This window comes from Amblyomma mixtum, chromosome 5 (assembly GCF_055824585.1).
Source record: "Amblyomma mixtum isolate Tamu chromosome 5, ASM5582458v1, whole genome shotgun sequence".
NCBI lineage: Eukaryota > Metazoa > Arthropoda > Arachnida > Ixodida > Ixodidae > Amblyomma > Amblyomma mixtum.
The window spans coordinates 35,731,571-35,756,114 of record NC_143016.1 but is presented as its reverse complement, the minus strand read 5'-3'; the positions used below and the strand labels follow the sequence as shown (position 1 = coordinate 35,756,114).

Here is a 24,544-nt window from a genome sequence, read left to right as displayed (position 1 = left end):
ACCTCTATCATCACACAGCCATGGTGCTGCGCAACGTTCTGGTGCTGCTTCATTGACATCACCGACATCGTTTCGAGGCAGGCCAAGGCAGCTTGCTCTTGTTTTTAGTTGTGCGTCGACTTTTGTGCTTTGTGCGAAGTAACAGATCTCGCCGGGTTGTGAGCAATGTGTAAGTCAAATTTTGCGTGAGCTGTAGTTTTGTCGCATGCGCCTGCTGTGAAACATGCTGCCAGTACGTCGCGCGTCTCTCAGTGCGCACAGCTAAGAACTGCTGTACCCCCTTTGAGCGTTTCATATTGGCGTCACTCGGTCATACCGCAAGCTGTCTGTTTCACTTCTCGTGAAAGAAATCAGTTGCTCTATTTCTTTTTCTCATTTGGGAGTGACGAGAATTTTGATGTATTCAAATCGCCTTTACACAAGTTGTTCAAGGTCGTAATGTTGCACACCAACATCGTCAGAACTGGCCACCTGGTTTGTTTTGCGGTGGAACTGGAAAGTTGGCGATCCCGAGGTTCCTGGTGTCACGACAAAACGCTTTGATGAACGACCGATGTGCATTAGTCTCTGATTGAGGCGGCGTCTTCGATTGCAGCGAACTCGGCGGGGTCTGGATCGGACATGGAACCTGGCAGTGAAGACGAGGGCGTCGGAAACGTCGCCAGTCCGGTGAGTCGTTAAATGTGTGTGATGAGGTTAGTGCCCGGTGTTTTAGCAACGAAACCTGCGTCATTCAGATGTGCCACTGTGCCTCCATAATCGGTAAAATAGTCTGGGTTTGTTAAATTTCAAAACTAGGGCCGCATTGGAAAACTAGTGCAGCAGTTGCCTTGTTTTGTTGTTGTTGCTTCATTTGCCTAGCAGCTGTCACAGTGTAGCATTCGGTTAGAAAGAGCGATTTAGAGCTTAAGCGCTGCTTGTCATTCATTTGTGTTAAAGTTGCAGCTTACGAAGGCATGGGAATCGTGGGGGGTTCGGGGTCGCTTGTTACCAGTCAATTTCGCGTGCAGTCGGAATTTGACACAGAAAAATGTAAATGGACCCAGACGTCGAACAGGTCTGGCAGCTTACAAGCGGCTGTTAAACTGTATGTTGTGCTTGCTTATAATATGTGTATACTGGTCTTCCTGTTGCCTACTATGATGTTTCTAGGCAAGAAAGTTACCTTGTAGCAGTAACATGCAGGTCTTCGGTCGAAGCAGCTTCACCTCAATTTTTTATCGTTGCCTATCTATGGTAGCTGCTCACCTTAGTGAAATTATTTCGTTCGGGTGTCTGCATGCATAGCCCCAGTGAACTGAAATGCCTGATCCAACTTTAAGGGCACCATATTGTATGATAAAGAGCCTACAAGAAGAACTTTTCCAAGAGGAATGTTTTTGGAGGCCATGTGGCCATGGAGCTGCCATGTGGAGCTTTTCTTTCCGTCAGCAGTGAATGCTGGGAACTTTTGGTTAATGGTCGTCATGATTGAGTGCATAGAGTTTCTTACTGTTCCTAGAGCAAAAGCTGGCGGCACTGCACGTCGATGCTCAAAGCATCATGGGCCGGTGAGCTACCTGGTGCGGGACAGTCGGATTTTTTTGGGAACACAGAGTGGTGTTACTGAGATGTTCCATTCCGAAAACGCTGTTCTTCGTGTCTGCGTGCATACATGCTGCTTCAGAGAAGAGCCATCAAATGGCGCATCCCGCGCGCAGACGAATTTGGCACAAACGTACTGTGCAAAAGCCATGGAAGCGAAAACGCAACAGCACACGACACCAATAAAAGGTTTCTCTTTTTCAAAATGCCATTAAAAACCTCTTAATGTGTTTAAGCAATAAAATTTTTTTTAAAGACATATTTCTTGTTAAAAGTGTGCCTGTTAAGCATGAAATATTAGTTTCTGTAGTGTGCAATACTTGGTCAATGGGAGTGTAAGCCATCTCTTATTTTGGGCAAACTTCGCATTTACATGCTTTCTGCTTGTTTGTTGCAAATTATAGACAACATATTGAATGTTAGGGCATTTTTGATTATCGAACAGTGTTTATTTTTTCATTATTTTTTGGCCAAAAGTTGTGGTTCTGCAGTCGGTAGCGCACCGGCCCATGATGCTTAGAGTGCCCATGGTGGCTGAAGTGGCTCTGAGGAAGCTCCATGCAAACTCCCATAGACAGAGCGCCAACTTTCCCTCTAGGTAGTAGTAAGAAACTCTGTGATTGAGTGTAAGTGTTACCCATTCTTTTATTACCGGCTGCAGTCCAAGTAAATTTGCAACACAGTGGTACTACATTTTTGTGAATGTCATTGTTGGATATGGACCTTTTGTTTTATCTGGATTAAAGGGACAGTCTGCTGACTTTTAGCGATCACATTTTCTTTTAGGCAATCGAAAGCTCCTTGACGAAATAAACATATACCTGGCTATGAGGTTAAGAAACACTTCAGAAAAATTTAGATGTCTGTGGTAGTCTGCATCTGCAAACTGTGACATTATAAATGTGATGACACCTTAGGCAGCGGGCAGCGGCAGTAATGAGCAGGACATTGACTGAGACGCTTAGGTTAAAGCACTAGGGTGGTTTTAAAAGACTATAAATAAAATAAGGCTGTCGATGTCTATCCTAAATACAAGCAACTGTTTCTTGCTGGTGGCAACTGGTGGCAAGAAATGTGGCTAGTTGTAAGAGGAAAAAAAAATGGAGAGGTCTGCATTTTCTTCGAGTAAAAATAATGCTTTGTATTACGCTCAGTACTCTTAATGAAATGTAGTATATCAACTGCAAGCAACATAACCCAACTGCCAATAGAGCGGCTGTGTTTGGATACCAACTTAGGCCCTGGTCTTACTTTTGCCAATTAAGTTACTTTGCCAATTTAAGTTACTTTTGCCAATATTTCTATACTTGTTTCCGTCAGTAGACTGTCCCGTGGCTGTGATAGGGGTGGTACTCTAGTAATGGTGGATATTTTGTTGTTGCTGTAATGCTCAACAGCTTCAGTATTGAAGAAAAAGCTGCAGAATGCTCACAGTGGCTTAGTGGCACCCACTCTTGACAGGCATACTTGGCAGTATAGGGCCATGATTTGTACTGGGTGACTGAATGCTTCAGGCAAGAAAAGACTGTTTGCATAATTTTCACGAAGTGTTTGTAACATGCTTTTTGGTATGTTGTGAACATGTGTAGTGCACATCTGTGCTGCCACTTGCTCTGTGCTTGCTGCTACATGCGCACGAGTCTAGCGTGATATATGATGATTTGCTGACAGCACTTGTAGAGTAATACCCCTCCTTTCCAAATAATGACCCATACATGACTTGAACTTTCTGATCTGCTTGAAAAAAACAAACAAATTTAACTGTAAGTAACTTTTTTTCTGATGTGGCTTCCTTCGAGCTTTGCTGTCGAATCGTAATTTTTCACGAGGTACCATTTTAAAGCGCAATTTTTTTTTTGAACTGCAGTCTCCTGTGGCGTCTCCAGATTCCAATAACAACAGCGAGAGCCTGCAAAGCCCTGCACAATCAGAAAATGATGACAGAAGTGGCCAGGAGAGTGGTCGAGAAGATGAAGGTGACAACAATTGTGAGGTGTCCAGGGACTACGGTAGCGAAGGGCAGGGTGGTGGTGGTGGTGATGCGGGCAGTGGGTCGGACGGTGAAAAGAACGAGGGGGACAGTGATGCAGAAGTGCGCAGTTCGCCAAGCTCCCCTGTTCCAGAGAATGACAGCGGTGGTGGTGACCAGTCAGCGGGGGAGGAAGAGAATGGTGAGCAATTGTGACAGGAAGCAGTGCCCTTACTATGCCAAGTATTGCATCACTGAGAGTAAAAATGGGAGTGTTGGCTCCATTGTTCTGGAGGTTCTCTCAGAGGTGCCAGTTTTAGGTAGGAGTTGTCTCATACCATATTTGGCAACTCGGCATTGCATGCTGCCTTTGTGTTCTTACCTGTGGGTAGCCTTAATTAAACACTTAAAGAGTTGTGTTTAGTGCACTGCACGGGCTCGGGCTGGCCCGCGGGCCGGGCCGGGCCGGGACGGGACATGATATGTTTTGTCGGGCCTGGGCCGGGCCCGGGCCTGAAGTTGCGGGGCCGGGCTCGGGCTTAAAGCTACAGACCCGAGTCGGGCTTGGGTCCGTACAGAAACGGCTGGTGTCCGACTATTCATTTACTTTTGCAGAGTGAAGTACACAACTGCGGCATTGAAGCAGCGACACGGAGGAGCTATGGGTTATAGTACGCGCTGAGAAAAAAAACTAAGCTTTACTCATTGACTTATTTCTGTCCTTATTTCCACGCCGCGGTGCCTTAGTGGTCAAGGCGCTTGATTACTGAGCCGGGGAACCAAGGTTTGCTCCTAGCCTTGGCGGCCGCATTTCTATTTAGGCGGCAAGCATGACAGACATGTACTTTGCAGTATCATTGCTCATTGAAGAAACCCAGGCGGTCGAAATGATCTGGAGCCCTCTGCTTCGGTGTCTCTCACAGCCTGACTCCCCTTGGGCTCTTAAGCCCCAAAAACATAGCTTTTATTTTATAGCCATATTTTTCTCATGTCAGAAAATTCACAAACTAAAGCGCGTTTGGTTTTCTTTTTGATCAGCCGACCGGAACGTCTCATAAATGAAATAGCCACAACAGCTCGCGAGACTTTGTAAATCTCATCTCATAACCACATCTATCCCCCCTCGCTTCTTCAGCCTGGTAGTCATGACAAGTGTTTCACCCTGTAAGTTATCACGTGGTTTGCGCGTTATCTTCTGCTCCACCAGTGCGAGTAAAATTCAACCGGTTTTAATTGGCCATTGATCGTTCGTCATCCCAAAACATACCTATACACTATTAGAAATCCATTCGGGAAGAATATATGAGTTTAGGACTTCCAAACACACACCATGAAACACTCAAGCCTTTTAGCTTTTCGTTTCTGCTGAAAGGCGACCAGTTCGGACATGAGTTCAACCTGTGAGATTGCATTCACTAAAAAAGTGTTATCCCACTGCTTGCTAGGCAGCTTTAATGTTTACACTTCTGGGCGGAAAAATATAACTGAATAAAATCATGGGGGAATGTAAAGTAGTCTATTACGCGCGTATGCAGCCAGTGTTATTTGGCTCTCGGAAATTCCGACTTTATCTTGCGCACCTACACGAGATCGCTGTCCCAAAGACGGGCCCGGCTAGCTCTACTCTTAATCACTTCCTTCTGGGTTAAAAAGAACCAACTTTCTGTAAGCCAAACTGTGGTTTCAGAACCTTTGTTGGCCAGTTTCTTATCTGTCTAGTAGCAGTCTACTTGCTCAAAGTGAGCAGTATATCTCAAGCGTTACTGTGAAATGGACCAGGCCGGGCCCGGGCTGGGCTTCACCCCGGGATTCACGGGCCGGGCCGGGCCCGCTAGAGCGATAATTTAGCAAGCCTGGGCCGGGCCCGGGCTCGGGCTTCAGGTCTCGGGCCCGGGCCGGGCTTGGGCCTCAGATTGAGGCTCGTGCAGTGCTCTAGTGCTCTAGTGCAGTGCTCTGCAGTGCTCTAGTGCTAAGCGTGCATCGCAAATGTGGAGTGAAAAGGGAGTTTAGGGAATGCACCTGCCTGTCAGATGGTGCCAGTACCATCTGAGAGGACTGTGAACTTTCCTGTGTTTGACATAGACCACCTTCAGATGGCAGGGAGTGTGATATCTTCACATTATACTTAACAATATCAAGCCATTGAGTAAATATGTGATTTCGACTATTCAGATTAGATCGGTGTTGTTTAATATAGCGGATAATTAATTGTTGTTAATGTTAATTTTCTTGGAGATCATGGCCTATAACTCTGTAGTTTTATGAAGTGACAGTGCAAGGCTCTCAAGCATTTTATGAATGCTTATGAATCCTAAATGGCGGATATTGCGTGAGGCCTTTGCCAAAGTGTTTTTCATTGCTTTGCATTACGGCATAATTTTTTTGAAGGAGATAGTATCACAAAGGTTAGCTGTGCCAGCATCAGTTAGTGTTGCACCGCTGTGATATTTTGGTAGGCTGAGCTCTATGCTACACATCTTCTGGCACTGTGTACAGCCAGCCAACGCGCAGCCAGCCAGCATTTTACACTGTGTACACCAACTTGTGGCTTGCAATCTCCTGCTGTTGCCAGAACAAGCCGAGGATGGCCGTGAGAGCAGGCAAAGCTCCACCTCCGGTGCTGGAGGTGAGCAAAGTGCTGTGGAACAGACACATTCTGACGCTGGTCAACAGCAAGATGAAGAGGATGAGGCTCCGTCGTGCCATGACAGCCCGCCTGCAAGCCCTAGTCCTTCGAACACCGGAGCCGAGGAGAGGAGTAGTGGCCCGTCGTCTCCTGTCAGGCAAGGCTGGTCATAGTGCTGTGGTTTATGAGCGCAGTCTCTGTTAAAATTAAGCAGTTACTTGCAAGCCGCTTCAGCATTCGGTCACTGTTACCTGTCATGTGCTTCGTTTGCATTTTGTTGGGATTATCATTTGCACCCATTGAAATTGCTCCACTGTTTGGCATTGACAGTATATGCCTGCATTACTTTTTCTCACTGCTGGCTGTTACTTATTCTTTTGTCTGTGTTGTCTTACATTATGCCTGGTTAAAGGACATTAGAAGTTAGTAAATAATGGTGCGGATGAAGAAGGCTACGGGGCGGTCATTAATGCAGCAGAAAAAAAAAAGGGATTTGCCCAGTAAAGCTCTGAAGAATAGATTGAAAAATAAAAAAAAATGAGGCGTTTTAATATATAAGTCGGGACTGTCATCATCACCAGGTCTCCTCAGCTGTCAAGTAGGCCTTTCATATGTGGCACAAGGTGCTTATGTTCAGCCATTGTTCACTGAATCCATATGCACAGTATGGTGCAGATGTTGTGTTGATGTTAGGGCTGTGGGTAAATCAGAAACACAGTTACAGTTCGTGGCTCTGACTTGCATCTTTAATTTCTTTTTCATATTTATGGGATAGTAAACCGCAACTGCCTTCTCTGCTACACCCCAATGTTGCTTTACAAACTTTTGCTTTCTGCTGCTTGGCAATATCTGGTCATTGTGCACTCTATTACCAGGTAGCCATTCAGTTTAATGTGTAGCTTGAAGGCTCTTGTTCTGCAGAAAATCTAGTGTCATTGGCGACAGCGTTGGGAGTGAAAAATCCCCGAAAAAGCAATCTAGGTGGGCCATCTGGGTCATATGACCTTGCGGTGTCATCACAACCTGCCCACAGGACTGTGAGCAAACTGTGCACTCTGGCGGGGGGCAGCTAAATTATTAATTGGTCACAAGAGGTTGCTGGGGAAGGGCAACCTGGTTCGCACAAGCCCCAACGGTGGCAGCACCTGTCATCGCAGGGCAGTGGCGCATCGCTTAACTACTGTACCACTGCGCCTTTAAAGTTTTTATTTTAGGACGTGTTTTCAAAATCTCCGTGCAGTTTGCTCAACCATATTTACTTGCAAAAGACAGTGGTATGGGGACTCCCAGGGATCTATAATTGTAAAGTTTAAAATGACCGTATGTGTGGGCATAAAACCCATCAACGCTGTTGTGTCATACCTTTATGGCAGAGTTTAAATGTCCCTTCCAATTATTGTTCTGGTCACATGGAGATACACCATGAGGGAAGGCGTAAAGATGAGCAAGTCTTAGAAATGATTGCACCAGCTGGCTGAACTGAATTGTGTGTAACGTGTCACTTATTTTTGTTTTCTTGCCCAGTGTGGATCTAATCTTGTTTCTTTTTTTAAACTGGTAACACTGCTTGATTTGTCTGAGGTATGTTTTAGAATACTGACGGCAGGCAAATTTAGCTGGAAGTTGGGCACATGTGCTGATACAGTCAAATCCACTTATAACAATACTGAAGTGCCATGGAAATACCATTGTTATAACCAATAATTGTTATAACAGGGTTGTGCCGAAAATACCACAGAACACATGCAAAAGCTGACGGTGCCGCAACTGACCATTGTTATATCCGATATATTGTTATAACCGGTATTGTTATAAGTGGGTTTGACTGTACTAACATTTTTGTTCACACGCAGGAGGAACTCTGACGATGAGAAAGACTCAGACAGAGAGGATGCGAAAGAGGAGGCTGGATCTGACAAGGAGGAAGAGCAGGATGAGGAGGATGAAAATGAAGACTCTGATAAGGAGGACAGTGACAATGAGTGAGTGCAACAGAGTTATGTGCATATGTACGCAAGTGAAAAGCACGTTTTTGTGGCGTTCCTGGCAAAAGCGTTTCAGAAGCGCACGGCATTTTTGCACTCGAGTAGCCTTCATGCGCTGATTCAGTGCATGTGTCTTTTGATGTTTGATAGAATGCAAACCGAGACAGTATTTTGTGGGGTTGTGAACTGATTTAGCGCTGATCCCGAGCTCCCTGGACATCTTTCTCACACTTTCCTTTGGATTTCGCTTGATTCTCTGTCACACAATTTTGACCATCTTTTCGGAGGTAGCCGTGCGAGGTCTGCCACTTCTTGTGCGGTCAATAGACTTGCCGGCATCGCGATATTGACAGAGGGTGTACCGGATTGTCCTGATTGGCACGCCGGTGGTCGAAGCGATCTTCTTCTGCGGGGTACCTGCCTGCGAGAGCAGGACTATTGTGGTCCGTACGCTTTCAGATATTATAGTGCTGAAAAAACAAAAGCAAAAATATAGCAAATGTATAAATTACCATAAGAACCCAAAATAATGGGGAAGAAATATGGAACATATCAATCCATTTCGACGAAAACCACCAGAATTACGCCTTCTAAAAAGCAGCTACAAGGACTTTCTCTGAACCCTGTAATTTCGACAACGTGGGCTTCTTTAACTTTCATCACAATCTCAATACATTGCTGTTTCACCATCAAAATGTTGTCACTGTAGCTGGTATGGAACTCAGGACATCATGCTCAGTAGCCGGACCCCATAGCTATTGAGCCACAGTATTTTGAAAATCAACGAGAGTTTTGCTGCATACGTTGTGTATTGGCAGTGGACGCAAAAAGAGATTTTTTTTTCTGCAGTACTTTTCGAACAATGTATAATGAGGTTGCTTGGGGGATAATTTCCAGGTCAAATGTGGGCGAGCTGATTGCAAACATCTTTGGGGACAGTGATGACGAGTCTGAATTTGAGGTGAGTTTGATTGTTGACTTTGGTTTTCCATTTCTGCCGGGTACCAACCATCCTTTGATTCTATCTTTTTTTTTTTTTTGTGATCTTAGATATCCTCCCATCTTATGCACATTTGTAGCTGATTTGTGTTTTTGTTATAGTCTTGGCATTTTCATATGGCAAGATCTTCATTATTTTTTAAGCCGTGAATGTGCCACAGTGCCTTCATCGTCTGAGTCGTTGCCAGCTCATTCATCTGCTACGGCTTCTGCTCTGTTTGCAAGTGCTAACATAGTTCAATTTTTTAAAGCATGATCTGAGGGTGTGAGTGTGACATTATTTTTTTAAATATACAGCACGAAAGACGAAAACACAGCAAGAGCAGAACAAGCTCTTGTAGAGATCTTTCTCACTGCGTTTTCGTGATGCAACAATACCAGCTTGCCCACCTATTGATATCGTGGCTGTATTTCTGTTTAAATGCCACTGTTTAAATGCCATTAACTTCTTAATCTTATCTGCCCTCGTGACTTTCTGCCACCCCCTGCTATGCGTGCCTTCTCTTGGAATCCAGTTAATTACCCTTAATGACCATCTTGCCTACGCAGTAGGTGCCTTACCCAAGCCCATTTCTTCCTCTTGATTTCGACTAGGATGTCATTAACTTGCGTTTGTTCCTTGACCAACTTTGTCCTCACCCCTTCTTCCTGTCCTCCAAGAATGTCAAGCTCATATATATTTGATTTTTCCTTTCACAAACCTTGTTCCAGGGCTTTGGAAAAGAAGATTTGGAAGCCACAAAGAAAAAGAAGGACAAAGGAAAGAAAACAAGGAAAGGTATGTCTTCAGTGAAATTGCATGAAGTGTCTGCTGTGGCATAATTTGGGTGTATATTTGTTGTTGCAAAGCAGTCGCTAATTGACTTGGAACAGATTAGCGAGACAGATTGTGCATTGCACAGGTCAGTTGTTGGCAGCAGGCCGTGGGTTACTTGAGGCAGATCACGGTTGCAAGGAAAGCAGTCAGCCTGTGCATGCTTTGCAGAAAGGTTGCTTGTGACGTGATCGAATGAAATTCATAGAAGACTGCTGCAGTTATCCCTGTCTGTATGGTACTTGGCTGCTGTCCAATGCAGGTGCAAAAGTTTGCCTGCTCGCAGATATCTACTCATGCCTAGCTTCTCTGCTCTAGCCGCTTTGTCCTTCTTGTAAATAGTGCTAGAGAATGTTTCAATTTGATATTATATGGTACTATGTAGTAGTACTGAGCTGGCATACTGCACGTGCTATGCAGAAAAGGTATGGGGGCACCACGAGCACTTTATAATTTTGAGCAAACTAGTGAGCATTAAATATGGCACATTAAAAGGTGCTTAATGTCCTTTTTGATTTTGCAGTCATATTTTAGAATGATGTTGAACACTGTCACCATCATTCTCAAGTTTGGAAAATGCTAAATATTAGATGAAACCAAAATATAAAGAAATGAAACGAGATGGTTGAGACTCCGACTGGGGCTGGTTGGTAGTTCAATTCTGTTTAAAAGGAACGAACAATGCAAAGAAAACAAAGGACGCACACATACTCTCTCCCTACGGTAGTGTGGCTCTCTCTCGTGTCCTTGTCTTCCTTGCGTTATTTCTGTGGCCTTTTAGACTTGTAGTGCTTTCAACATTTCAATGGTTTTACTGTTGTAGCAATGTGTCATTATCGTCTTTCCTTTGGCTGAGATCTTGACTGTGTATTCATATGCACTTTGCCTTGCATGCTGAATTTATGTTGAACACAGACATGTGAACAGCATATGATTTTTGGTTCAAATAGGCTCACCTGGCTCATTGCCGGCTTACTTGTCAACGAGAGTTGAATTGCATCGTGCAGTAGTAACAGCAGCACAGATTGGTCTTGCTTCAAGGTTCTCTGAGAGTTGTCCTCTGCAAGCACCTTAAGTGCCTGCCTGGAAGGGTTGCATAACATGAGGGCTAAAAAAAGGGCCGTCAACAGCACTTAAAATCTTACTTCTCTTTTTCTTGGAGGGCAGTGCTGTCTGACAGCGAAGAAGAGGATGAAAATGAAGAAAAGGCCGAGGAGAAGTCGGAGGCGGGCTCAGATGAAGATGAGGACAAGGACATGGAGGCATCAGCCCAGCCAGCGGACCTCGATGTTGAGGACAGTGAGCAGCCAGCTCCGGTCCCAGCTAGCGAGGCTGTGCCAGATGTGTCCAGCTCCGACGATGAGCTCGAGCCAGACAGCCGCCGCTCTCGGTGTGTGCCTTAACATTCCAGTTTGTTGCCATGTGTGGCCAAGCAATAGTAAAGCTATGCTTCTGTTGTCCGACATTTGAAGGCCAGTAACTTGCTGAAAGGTTGTGGTGAGCGAGTCCTGGTCTTTATTGACACATTCCAGTGGGAAGTGTTCTTAAAAGGTTTTTACCGAACTGTTCCAAGTTTCACTCCTGTTGTGCCCGTCTATGTCGTAATTGAAGCAGGTACTGAAATTTGGTCAACCTAATTCACGAATGCACACAGCTTTGATTGTGCAAAGGGAAGGAAAAGCCAGGTGTTCCTTGTAATATTAAGTCAGAAGGAACACTCCAGCGTGACAGGGCTATTTTGGTAGTTGGAAGTATGTCAGACAGTTTAAACTTAAACACAGAAATGTGACTACAGTGGTTTCTCATTCCTTCGAACTCGCTTAATTTGTGCGTCAGGCTTATTCAAACTGACAGTTTAGTCCCCTCAACATCAAGCATATTATACTCCTGTCACACGGGCACTGCAAAGGCCTTTAAGAATCAGGTCCTTATGCTCAAAGGCGTAAAGCGCAGCTGCATGGCACAAATTTTGCACCTTTGCCACTAAAGGCCTTGGAGGCGCCCATCCGAGGCCTTTGGAGCCCAAAGCCTTCTAGAATCTGCGATCGCAGTGCTACCTAGTGTCAAAAAGTAAAAGCAAAGAAAAAATATATGCAGCTAACAGTGTTTGAAAACATCTAAAAAAAATACGAAAGATTTGTCTGGTATTGCTTTTGAACAAGAGTTTATATTTTATGCCTAGATTTTAAAAAAGTAACATTGTAGTAACACCCAGTGCCCCTGGTGGCCAAGGCAATGTACAGAACCTGCTGCTGAGGATAAGAGTAACTGTCGCAGTTCTTTTAAGGAAGCAGTAAGAACAAAAAAAATTGTCTGAGCTCAGTGAATGAATAAAATGTCCCACTTTGATATTAAACCACTCACTTCAGCCACCTCTTGCACAGAAGCGGGTGCTAAGCCTCAACGACTGTTTGACCTTTGGGTTGCACCGTGTAGCTGCGAAGCTGCTCCTTTGAGCTTTCACTCCTTTAGTGAAAAGAGGTGCCTTTGTTGGAAAGGCCATCGAGGAATGCTGTGTGACAAGGGTATTAAAAGGCTCATGTTGACTCGAATGTCACATAATTTTAACAAATGTTATGCCTCCCCCCCTCCCTGAGTTTGAAATATTGAGAGTTGACAGTATTGGTGTGAGTTAAGGATAGTCCAGTGTATTTTAGGGGAAGCCCCCAAAAGGTGAAGTAGATTTCATTTAGGGATTAATTGTTCATTTCCATTTACAATATTTATGGGTGTAATTGGGTTAAGGATGAATTATTATTTCGCTTTTTTTTTGTCTAAATGATCTTAAGCAGCTTGCTGTTGGAAGTAAATGTGCATTGTGCCATTATTAGATCTCAATGAACAAAAATTTTACGAATTATGCCTTTGCATTTATGTAGCCAGAAGCGGGGACATTTTTTCCCGATGCAGTGATGATGGTGATGAAAACATTTATTGAAACAAGGGAAGGGGGGACGCCATTGGTTGGATGTTCTCTTTTGAGGGGCATCTGCCGCTTCGTTCTTGAGTTGTGTCCAACTATAATTATCTGCTCACTAAAGTTACGTAACTTCACAGCAATAGTATGCTATACAAAATTTCTATCTGCTAAAGTTGTGTAACTTCAGGTGTTTCACTTTTAGTAGCAGAAATGAGCTGCCAATATTATCAAATTTCTTATCTTGTTACACACAGGGGTTGGAAATTCATGCCCATAACAACATTCATTTTTTTTTTATGTTCTGTGCCCTTAAGGCAGTAAAAATATGGTAAGATTTGTTTTGAAGGGATCTATGTTTAGTGTTTTGAGCATGTGCTGTTTCTCAAAGTGAGCTGTAACGTCCATTCGTCCTCAGACTGGGTTGCTATTCTATTTTAGTTTGCAGCTTGGCTGTATTCTATATTTCTGGTTAAAGGGTCAGTCTACTCACCGAGATGAGTGTATAAATAGTGGCATATTCTGGTAGTTCGTACCCTATAACATCAATAACGAGGGGTCTGCGCCCGGTTTAGGCAGGAATTTATATTTTATTTTGGCGTTAAAAGTCGCGTAAAAAAGCATGGTGGCGACCCCAAACGTTAATTTTGTTCAAGAAAGTGGTAGTCTTTTTTTGTAGAAGCATAAGTGAATATACTACGTACCATTTGTATGCCCCAATGTCAGAGAAACGCACGTTTTGTTCTAGTAAACTGTAGAAGGCGTACCGCTCGCTTTTTCTGTAAATCACATGAATATTTATACTTACACGTACGCAAAACGCAGGCACATTCCCACTTATAGTTCAGCGTATGCTAGCAGAGACGCAAAAATAAACAGCCTATAGTGGCGCCATCTGGTCGTCAGGACGGGAACCATTGCTGTAAACAAACAGACTCTCCACTTAAGCCTAGGAGCGGCAGAATCGTCACTCTAATTATTAAAATAAAGCAAATTTATCTCTTATATGTTTTCTTATAGGCGAGATGAGACGAAGCGAAAGACAGGCGCCCCATTTATGACCAGTGAACGCACTGAAAAAGGCAGCAACAACGAGAATTCAGTCCGAAGCGAGAGGTCCGGCTTCGACGGGCGCCGCCATGTTTGTCGCTGCGCGGCGGAAATCCAGATGGTTGCCAGATGAGACTACCATCTCATACAGATGTGTTCCCACATTAATAAATTCTATTTTAAAATGTTCTACCGCACTCCTTGGCACCACACCTGGCTAAACGGTAATTTGAGTAAAGAGCTATCGGTTGCCGCAAAGAAAACATGGTCGATAAAATTCAGTAGACCGACCCTTTAAGTACGATTAGCTGCATATTCATGCTTCCCACTTATCATGAATTCTCACTCTTGGTCCATTGGTTTCTTTGTGCTCATACATAATCTTAATTAGTGCTGCACTTTCTTCTCTTTTGTTTTTTTTTATCACTGCAGAGGTTCTGACTTCATGTCTGACTTTGATATGATGATGGCCAAGAAGAAAGAAGAAAATTCTCGGCGGAGAAAGCGGAAAGATGTTGACATCATTAGCGATACTGATGACATCATAGTTGAAATAATCAAGGAAATGAAGGCTGCAGCGGAGGTTAGTGTGCCACCGGTTCTCCTGTGGCTCTACAGCACAGGTCATGCACTCGCAGCTTGTCCTCTAGCCTTAGTGTGCCTAAGGCACTCTAGCAGAGGCTGCATTCTTTAGTGAAATGATTTTGACATGCTGGGGCTGAAAGTTACATCTACGAGGGGGTACCCAAAAGAAACCGGACTAAATTTTTTGGTCAGCAAAGCTTCTGTGGTAACGCGTTTTGACACTAGGAGTGCATAGAACGGACATTCCAGAGTCAGTAAGCCGAGTGCCGTCGTTGAAGGAGGTCAGACTAGTTTAGGCAGAGTTTTAGAGTGACGACTGTTTTGTGTGAACGTCGTTTTTGCAATGGCTGATTTTCGAGCACAGCGTGCGCCGGTGAAATTCTGATTTTTGCTCGGAAAAAGTTGAATGGAAAGTCTTGAAATATTAAGAAAGACGTACAAGGACGATGCTGTGGGGACAACTCAAGTATTCCTGAATCGAATCCTGAATCAAAGCAACAATCATGCCAATGGAAAACTTCAAATTCACCTCGCCTCAAGAAAGCTCGTCAGGTGAAACCAAACCTCAAAACAATGCTGATTTGTTTTGTCGACGTGAGAGGAGTCGTTCATTGAGAATTTGTTCCGCAGGGTCAGACAGTTAGCCAGGCCTTCTACTTGGATGTTTTGAAAAGATTGGGCAACAATGTGCGGTGGAAGCGGCCAGAGTTGTGGCGGTCGGGTGACTGGTTTTTCCATCATGGCAATGCCCCTGCTCACACAGCCCTGTATCTACGGCAATTTTGGACCAAAAATGGCGTGACCCCTATTCCTCAACCCTCATACTCTCCCGACCTTGCCCCGTGCTACTTTCTTTGTTTCCTAGAATGAGAAAATAGGTGAATGGAAAGCGTTTCGCTGATGTTCCTGAGGTGAAGAAAAAAACGACGGAGGCACTGTCAAGCATCACAAAAGATGAATTTAAACAATGTTTTGAAAAATAGAATGAAAGATTTGACAAGCGTATCATTGCAAGTGGGGAATACTTCGAAGGAGAGTGAAGGTCTGTGCTTAAAATGTGAACAAATAAGTTCAAACAAAAATAAGTCCGGTTTCTTTTGGGTACCCCCTCGTACACTGGTGTTCTAGTGCTGCAGTGAACTCCGGCTCAGTCGTAGCATGCGGTTACACGAAAAAGGAAATTGATTGCCTGAATTGGTTTAAAATCTGATTTGCCCCTGGTGAGGCAGGTCAACTGGATACAGCTAAAAAAACAAAATAGGTTGATTGCTTGGCAAACATTGCACTTTGGCAGAAGTGGAAAACCTAAAAATTGGAGGCTACCCTGGCATTATTCATTGCATTTTGTGTAATGCAAGCCGAAGCTCTCTCTCAGAACCTCTGTCGTTTGACGACTTGACTGTTTTGGTGGTGAGGTAGGGTCTAATCGAATGCAATGGCCTGGCCATATTGCGTTTTGAACAGCTACAAGTGTACAAGCTTGGCTGGCCACAATGAGTTAAGAATTATTAAGAGCCATATTTGTTTGAGCCTAGTGCTCATCAAGGAATGTATACTCAGTTTCATACATCAGGCGCAACGCTGTGAAAGGCACAGAAGTAGTCCGCACAGAAAAATAAAGGGAGGTGTGTTACTCCGTGTTTGTTCTGTGGCCAAGCGGTCTAAGGCACTAGAAAGCGAAGGCGTGCTGTTAGCATTAAGAGCGCATTTAATCAAGCTCATGACAAAAGTGTTATGTAGTAAGCCTGCAGGCAAAGCATTTTTCTATGTTTCGTTCACCACAAGGAACACACTACTTTTTGGTCGAGGATGTTTTGGTTGCGGATGCAGGCAGTGCAAACAAGAATGCTAGCTTTGGCAGCATTGCACCTGACGTATGAAACAGAGTATAGATACAGCCCCAATCAGAGTCTCGAGGTGGCATCAGTAGGCTGCTAAGGTGGCTTGCTAAAGAAGCAGGCACTGATGCATGCCGCCTGCTGGCATGCAGGAAGACAAGGAGCTGAACCAGGCCAAGCGTGCGGCAACCAAGAAGCTGAAGCTTCTGCCTGTGGTGGTGCCTCAGCTGAAGAAGCTGGACTTGAAGGGTGCTTTCTTGGACCAGGGTGTTCTGCACGCCATGGCAGAATGGTTGGCTCCACTGCCGGACAAAAGCCTACCTCACCTTCAGATACGCGAGCACATGCTGCGGCTGCTCGGCGAGTTCCCACCGCTGGACCAGGGCTTCCTCAAGTCGAGTGGCATCGGCCGGGCCGTCATGTACCTGTACAAGCACCCCAAGGAGAGCAAGGAGAACAGGGAGAGAGCGGGCAAGCTCATCAACGAGTGGGCCCGGCCTATCTTCAACCTCAACACGAACTACTCCTCCATATCCAAGGAGGAACGTGAGCAGAAGGACTTTGAGCGCATGCCCCAGAAGCGCAAGATCAGGTGGGCACTTGGGGTGTTGTCAGAGTGGAGGCCTGTAGTCATGGCTAACCTCTCATGTTGCAGTATGATTCTAAAAGCAGGGACGCATAAAATTTTATCTTAAAACTAGCCGGAGGACACAACACAGGAGAAGAGAAGAGCACAAGACGAGGCTTGTCTTGTGCTCTTCTCTTCTCCTGTGTTGTGTCTTCTGGCTGGTTTTAAGATGGAGCAGTGCCAACTCGCCCAGTCGTCAGCCTTGTTGAGATGCATAAAATTTGTTAAATGCATTTTTTTTTTTGCTGTAAACATCATGGTGGCATAGGTAATCCTGAAGCAGAGTGAATTAGCCACCAATATACCTTGGCTAATTTATTATAACATAACTTCCATGCAGTATAGTTCTAGTTTAAATTTATGAGGGTCGAGGCCTCAGTAACAGGTCACAACTGGGGAAATGTGGCAGTGGCACTCTTTCACTGGACATTCCACAGATGGTGCACTACACTTAGCTGCCAGATATTTTGCCCCCAACCCATGTGTCTCACGTGCACAGACCAGGTGATGCATGTTTTTTTAACCCCTTTTCATGCATCATGCTGATACCACTCGCAGTAGGCTTTGCAAGTCAGTCAAGCTCAGTTTTGCTTACTTAAAATCAAAATAAAATGTCTTATGCATTGCTTGCCTTTCATATTTGCCTGCATTCCTCCTTGTACATGCAGTAATCTGTTTGTGCCCTTAAAATTTGATTTGTCTACTCGTTTCATTATAGTGACTACAGGTACGCCTCTTTTTCAGAATTACACGAGCTAATGCATATCTACACATGCGGCAATAATATTGCGAAGCTTGCTTCAGCGCTAGAAGTTTTCTCACCCTTTCCAGAGAAAAGATGTGAAGGTTTCTTAGGCTCATACATGAGTGCACCAGCGGCACGTGCTAACATATGTATAAAGTAGTTCCTAATTCTCGCTATGTAAGGAGTGACGAGTTTGACCGCTGAAGCTTGCTCCGTAATATTATGGCCAGGACTGTACGTAATGTATGCATTATAGTTTGTGTTCAGAGCCGGTTATCGTAACTCTTTCCGGCCGATAAACAAACCAGCCGGGAAGTTCTAATTTCATTGTTCAATTATTGCTCTTAAAGTCATCTGACAACTTCTGTCATCAAAACATGAGAAAACTAAATTCTTGATTGGGAGAATAAGGCCCCATAATTGATGAAACTCATTACAGGAGAAGCCAGTTACGTCAAGTTAGTACAGGAAACCTGGGGTTTTGTATGAAAGAATGAAAAGCAGTTTTCTTGTGTGGTCAAACACAAGTAAACTTCACACTTCCCATAGCATGCTGGGGTCCTTAAATGCCATGTGGGAATCTTCAAGTATTTGTCCTCTTACTGCCGCGGTGGTTCAGTGGCTACAGCGCTCAACTGCTGACCCGAAAGATGTGGATTCGATCCCGGCCGCGGCGGGCGAAATTTAGATGAAGGTGAAATTCTAGAGGCCCGCGTGCTGTGCAATGTCAGTGCACGTTAAAGAACCCCAGGTGGTCGAAATTTCCGGAGCCCTTCACTACGGCGTCCCTCATAGCCTGAGTTGCTTTCGGATGTTAAACCCCAATAAACCAAACCTATTTGCCCTCTTGAGGAAGCGATGGGAGGGGCCTTTTTGGTTTCAGTGTTTTCTCGAATTGCCATTGTAGATTATTTGTGAAACCCTCACATACGTGTGGGCTGGGCCAACATGCACATTTTTGCCTTAGGGTTCAAATTAATTTTTTTTATGCACCCACACATTTGTGCGAGCTAGACTGGAAAGGATTAAGTGTGTCCTGTTGCATCTGTGCAGCTCTCTTTAGAGCTCTGAGGGGGAGAGAGAGTCCTCTGGTGCATTGGTATACGTGTCAAAGGGGCCCTACCTGCAGTCAGTTTTGCTCATTTCATCCCATTGCTATTTGGGAGGCTCTGAAGCCTGTTGACAGAGTGAAGTGGTGAGAGTAGGCAGTAAGCAAGCCTTATCACTCTGCCTAGTGCTGCAGGCCAAGGCATTGCCTTGCTCCTCAGCCAGTTTTATGTGCGAGCATTGCTGAATCTAGAATGAAAGTGAGGGGGAAAATAGCAATACACTTGTATGTGCACCCCCCACATTTCCAGGCTGTACTGACACAGTGCATCAAATGTCAATACTATTAAAAAGTGTGTCAACCGAAAGTGCCTGCAGAAAATGCTTTCAGTAATGATCAGTGAAGAGCAAAAATGTCTCTTTGTGTATTGCTTCTACGTCTAGGGGTGTGCGAATATTCAAAATTTCTAGTATGAATCGAATAAGTTTGATAATGATATTCGAGAATTCCCGAATATTAGAAAATTTTGTAATATTTGCCAGCGATCGTATACCGTGCCGACTTCCATAAATTTGACCATGGCAAAACCACAGTATCTGGGCAAATTATCCAATGATTGAGTTTACAGGGTCAGGAAATTACAAATGCATCCTCTTCGCTTTCTTCTCCGGTGTTTATCGCGTGGACCGATTGCATCTGGACGCTGCTAGGCTTGACCTCGTGTGAAATTCCGTAAATGGGCTTTCCCACATATGATACCTGGTATGAACAAGATGGCCGAGCACCCATTTCGAACAATCACAACGAGAAAGTGTGCTGTTGTCGGTGTCGATGTTTATAGCGAACGATTCCCGGAGAAGCAACCTAGGTTCCGTGATCTTGTGGCATCATCACAACCTGGCCACCGGATTGTGAGAAAACTGATCACCTTGTCAAGTGGCAGTTATATTAATAGACACTTTTAGTTGGACGTACGCAGTGAGCTTGCGTACGCAACGACACCGCGGGTAACGAATGCGCATGCGCAGAACGCAACGTATCTAGCCGCGCGTTGCGGACGCCTGCCCGCGGTAAAGCATAACGTAGCGTACGCAACGCGGGACGCTACGTGCTGCGTAGAGAACATGGCGGCGACCATCTCGCCCGCTTCGGACCGATTTCACTTCGCCGCTGCTTTCTTCAATGCGGTGGCTCGCTCTAAACTGTGCTGTTAGCTTTTATTTTGTCTACTGTCACCCACACGCCAAAATATTAGGGACAAATGTCCCTTGTTTTTCAGATAATGAGGCGATTTTTGACCTTTTAAGCCTAACTAAGGTTGTGTACGTTTATCGTCATAACAACCGCACCTGTCGAATAATTTTTTTGAGTCATGTGCCTACTTTTGCACTTCATTAAACATGATACATTTTTTCCTTCATTAAAAACAGTAATATACTATTCATATTTTCAGAAACTGAAAAATGTTCAGCTGAGCGCTACAGCGCTTTCAGTGTTTGTCACTAGATGGCGACACCACACAACGCACTACGCACTGCTCTGCGGCGGTACGGCCAACTATAAGTGTGACGGGGGTGTCCTTTACAGCGTACGGAACGTAGTGAGCGTTGCGTACGCATTGTCGCTACGTACGCAGCAACTAAAAGTGTCTATTGATTGGTTGCGAGAAGTTGTCCAGGAGGAGCAACCTGGGTTGCACAAGCCCTACAGATGGCAGCATCTGCCATTGCAGGGCCATCGCTTAACCACTGCACCACTGTGCCAGGAGTGGTGCGACTCCCAAAGATGTGTGAATGTGAAGGTGACGATGACCACTTCTGCATATATGGGTGTTAACCCACTAAACCTGTTGCATCATACCCTTAAGGCGGAGCTTAAGTGTCCCCTCCAATTTTTTTTTTTTGATCCTTCCATAATGTGTTGCATACTTAACGTCCACACCCATGTCATTTGTCTTGTTGCCTTAATAGCTCTCGTGGCGTGAGCCTTGCCATCTCGTGTTGGTCAACTTTGGTATGCAGGAAAGCCTACTTGTGGAACTTCGCATGAGGCTTCCGAAGAAGAGAGTCGAGATGTCATTTGCCTGTTTATCTTTTTCTTAAATGTTTTTTTTGCTCAACAGATGTTCAATATTCGATTCGATAGTTGAAGCCATTTCTTCGTATTCATATTCGATTCGTATTAGAAAATTTTGATATTTGCACACCGCTACTTTGAACAGAAAGGTTATGCAAGCAAAAGTTAAGTGAGGATAGCTTTCTTCAGTCAGCCATGAGAAAGCTTCTCAGTATCAGTTGTTATGAGACGTACACACAGTGTCATCCTGCATCAAGAAAACCTAAATCCATTGTTTTGCAAATCTAACGTTGTGATTGACATGCTGTTTTAGTTTTGATTTGTATGCCATGTTTCAGCAGTTAGTGTTGACCAAATCTTGAGATACTCTTTTTTTGTAACTTGATTCATCAGTGGTTCACTGCGAAAAATCTATTTGTCTGGGCTGCCACTAGGTTGACTTTTTGCATGGCTTTGTTTGCTTATCGTAGTGGTATGAGGATGGTTCTGTGCATGTGGGCTTTTCATTTGAAAAGTTAAAAAAAAAAAGGTGCCCCCACCATTTTATTTTCTGGCTCAGAAATGCAGTGATTTCTTGGTAGTCAATTAGTGCCGTTTTGTGCCTTGAAGTGGCAACCTCTTGACTCTGCCCTTGGTATTCTCCCGCAATTAGGTTGGAGTCTTCTGAGGAGCCGCCAAGTAAAAAAGACATTGACAAGGCCCTTACTGGAGAGGACAAGTGAGTAACTAGCTTTCGTGTTCTAGAAATGCACATTTATAGTTCTTCCTAGTATACTATGCATGTGGAGAAATGGGCTTATTCAAGTAATATGTGCTGAAAAGTGCACTGTTCACTGGAAAGGTTGTCCTGGCTTGGAAAATGCCACGCTGTAATTGGAGGTGTGAATTATTTGCGGTTCAATCAGCATGCTGTGGTAGTGTGGGCTGATAGTAGCGCTTCCTAGTACAAACACGTTGTACTCACAATCATTTTCTGACACAGGTCGCTCAGGCCAGGGGAGAAAGGCTGGGTGGCAAGAGCACGGGTGCCAATGCCATCTACCAAGGACTATGTGGTCCGGCCAAAGTGGAATTGTGACACGGAATTTGTCAAGGTGTGTTGCACTGTACCGGTCCATTGTAATAATTTAAAAAGAGCACGTTTTACTTCTATGTATGCTTTTTCATTGTTTGAATTCAAAAGATGGTGCTTTGATTTTTCATAAATAAAATACTGTTTTCTGCCTGACATATTTTTAATTAGAGATACTTTTCTTTCCTAGCTCAAAAGTTGTGTGCATCAGTGCCATTTTTCTCTTTCTCTGCATCCATGTTATTGGTACTGTGTGGGGCGTTAACAAAATGCATTTGGCTTACTACATTCTCCTCTGGAGTCAAGCTCTGCACTGCCTTTACAGTGATTTGTTGTCAGGATTTGCAAAGGATTTCATTACCTGCAGTGTTCTTATCATAGGCTTCGTGCAAAGGTGAGCTTTCTGGCAGTAATAAAGGCAAGCTTATGAAAAGTTCCCTGTTTGAATTGATCTTTGACAGATACCTTTTGAGTAGCTGGTGGGTGTTTCTCCATCAGTGGCCTTAAATTTTCTTTGTTGGTTTTATTGATTGCAGAACACCAAGAAGACAGTAACAAGGCTTGACAAGCACATGCGACAATTGCAGGAGCGGAAAAAGAAATCCAAGATGCAGAGAGCTGTTACTATCAGTATAGAGGGCAGACACATGTCTCTCTGATAGCACACTGAACTGCTGAATCCTTCTTTTTGCTGTATTTTATTTTTGGTTGGAACTGCAATTTATTGTGCTGTATAGAATCAGATATGTAAAAAATTAAAATTCTCATGTGACCACTTGGCCGTGATTCTAATTATTACAGTGCTGTGTTACCTGATGGGAAATATTTTAAATGCTATTAGCACAGTGCAACCTAAAATGTTACCGGGTAAGCTAAGCGCTTGTTTAGCTTATGGCTAAATTGTAGCGACAGCTGCTGTTCAGCTGTAGTAGCGCTAAGATGTAGCTGGTTAGTTATATGGTATAGCTTTTCTGTTCCTGCTGCTGCTGCTGCGACTCGTCCGTGCTAAATCATCACCATCATCAGCCTGGCTACGCCCACTGGAAGATATAAATGCCTCTCCCATGTCTCTCCAATTAACCATATCCTGTGCCAGCTGCGGCCACCATACCCTTGCAAATTTCTTAATCTCATCCACCCACCTAATTTTCTGGTGCCCCCTGCTACGCTTTCCTTTTGAGCATTGAGTGAGCATTTTCACAAACTTTAAAATGAAATTAAAATATGTTCTAGACCTCCCTTAAATTTAATATTTCGCTCTTATGGTCCTCACATACAAAGGAAACGTATGGCAGTCTTTTGTACAACCTTGGAATTTGATGTCTCTACCCCTTTAAGGACCAGTGATTATCTTGCCTTCGCAATTTTTTAGTTCTCCTAAAAAATTCAGTCCTAAGGATGATATCATCTGTATGCGAGCGAAAATCACGAGTAAATAAAACATCCACATATTTCCCACGGATAATTGTAATTTGTGCATGTAAGATTGCCCTAAAAAAATTTCTTGCCTTCATAATTTTGGATCCGTGTGCTGGGTGTGCTGCACGTGTTACTTCTGTCACGGTGGGACCGCGGTATGCCGCAGTGCCACATTCTTAGTATCTTCGTTGTTGTAGTCGTCCACGCATGAATCTGCAAATTTCAATGTTTTGCGAGATTTTGGCATTGGTTGTAGTGCTTAAATTTCTCACAACGTGCCTCCAATGACTGACGTGTCTCGCGGTGGTTGTTTGTTGGTCGGTCACCACCTCGAAAAAGTGTTGGCTTATTCTGCTGGAGTTGCGAAAGGTAAGCCTAAAATTTTTCTCAGTGTAAGCATGCCATGTGCAAAAGCTACCTATTTTAAGCTGTGGGACAGTTTTTGGAAGCCGCACTCAGCTTATTTTTTGTTCTACTTAGTGGTGTTTGTAATCTCCACTATGCAGGTGGTGGGAATGGATTACCATTCGAAGTTGCAAGCACTCTTGAAAGTAGAAAAATAAAATCGTTCTAGCGCTTGCAGGTCGCTGGTCGTACAGTAATTTAAGGGTACACTGTTGTCACGGCATTATGTATGAAAAAACAAAAAAAAAGCCATGGAAAAAAAATTATGTGTGCCGAATCTTAATGCGAAAAATCTTTTCGGATTATCACTGAAAAAACTATTAATATTAGCATGTGTGTCAGCGGAGAATTTGAAAGCTGGCCTGCGCATTGGCTTTCTGAACCTCTGCTTTTACACTTCGGACTCTGAACACGTGGTTTTCGGACTTCTGCGCGCATGTACAGTATGGTACATGCGCGCAGAACCTCGCGAACCTCGCGCAGCGTGGCCGCCGCGCTGCGCGAAGCACCTCTTCTTGTCGTTCTAGAGTAAGAATAGCGCAGCCATGTTGGCCATTCGTGTTGGGCGACAGATCTAATGCACTAATAGCCCCGCTGCAGCTACATGAGGTTGGTTTCATGGGTTCAGAACAGAAAGCAGACGAGAACTAGAGATGTCTCTCCTGCACCACTATTGCATCGCGGAAAAATTGCCTTAAAAAGAATTGGAAATGAAAAAATAAATTGTAGAAACGCACGTTCATTATGCAGCTGCAAGGAAAATCTGGTTTTTATGTTTAGTTCA

General features: G+C 44.2%; 1 protein-coding gene across 2 annotated transcripts; it reads left to right on the top strand.

Annotated features, from left to right (window-relative positions):
• Positions 1 to 9: 9 nt before the first annotated feature.
• On the top strand, positions 10 to 22,715 carry LOC149341760 (protein IWS1 homolog). Of its 2 annotated transcripts, none has more exons than XM_089543923.1 (13): positions 10 to 169; positions 596 to 669; positions 3,452 to 3,560; positions 6,126 to 6,336; positions 8,033 to 8,161; positions 9,062 to 9,125; positions 9,875 to 9,941; positions 11,145 to 11,367; positions 14,377 to 14,527; positions 16,520 to 16,959; positions 21,517 to 21,582; positions 21,847 to 21,958; positions 22,473 to 22,715. In XM_089543923.1, exons 1-13 carry the CDS (start codon positions 166 to 168, stop codon positions 22,593 to 22,595), a joined length of 1,773 nt encoding a protein of 590 aa, XP_089400049.1. In that variant the 5' UTR covers positions 10 to 165; the 3' UTR covers positions 22,596 to 22,715. The 2 variants fall into 2 exon arrangements, with proteins under 2 accessions (XP_089400049.1, XP_089400048.1); XM_089543922.1 differs by having other exon boundaries at positions 3,452 to 3,755.
• The last annotated feature ends 1,829 nt before the right edge of the window (positions 22,716 to 24,544 follow it).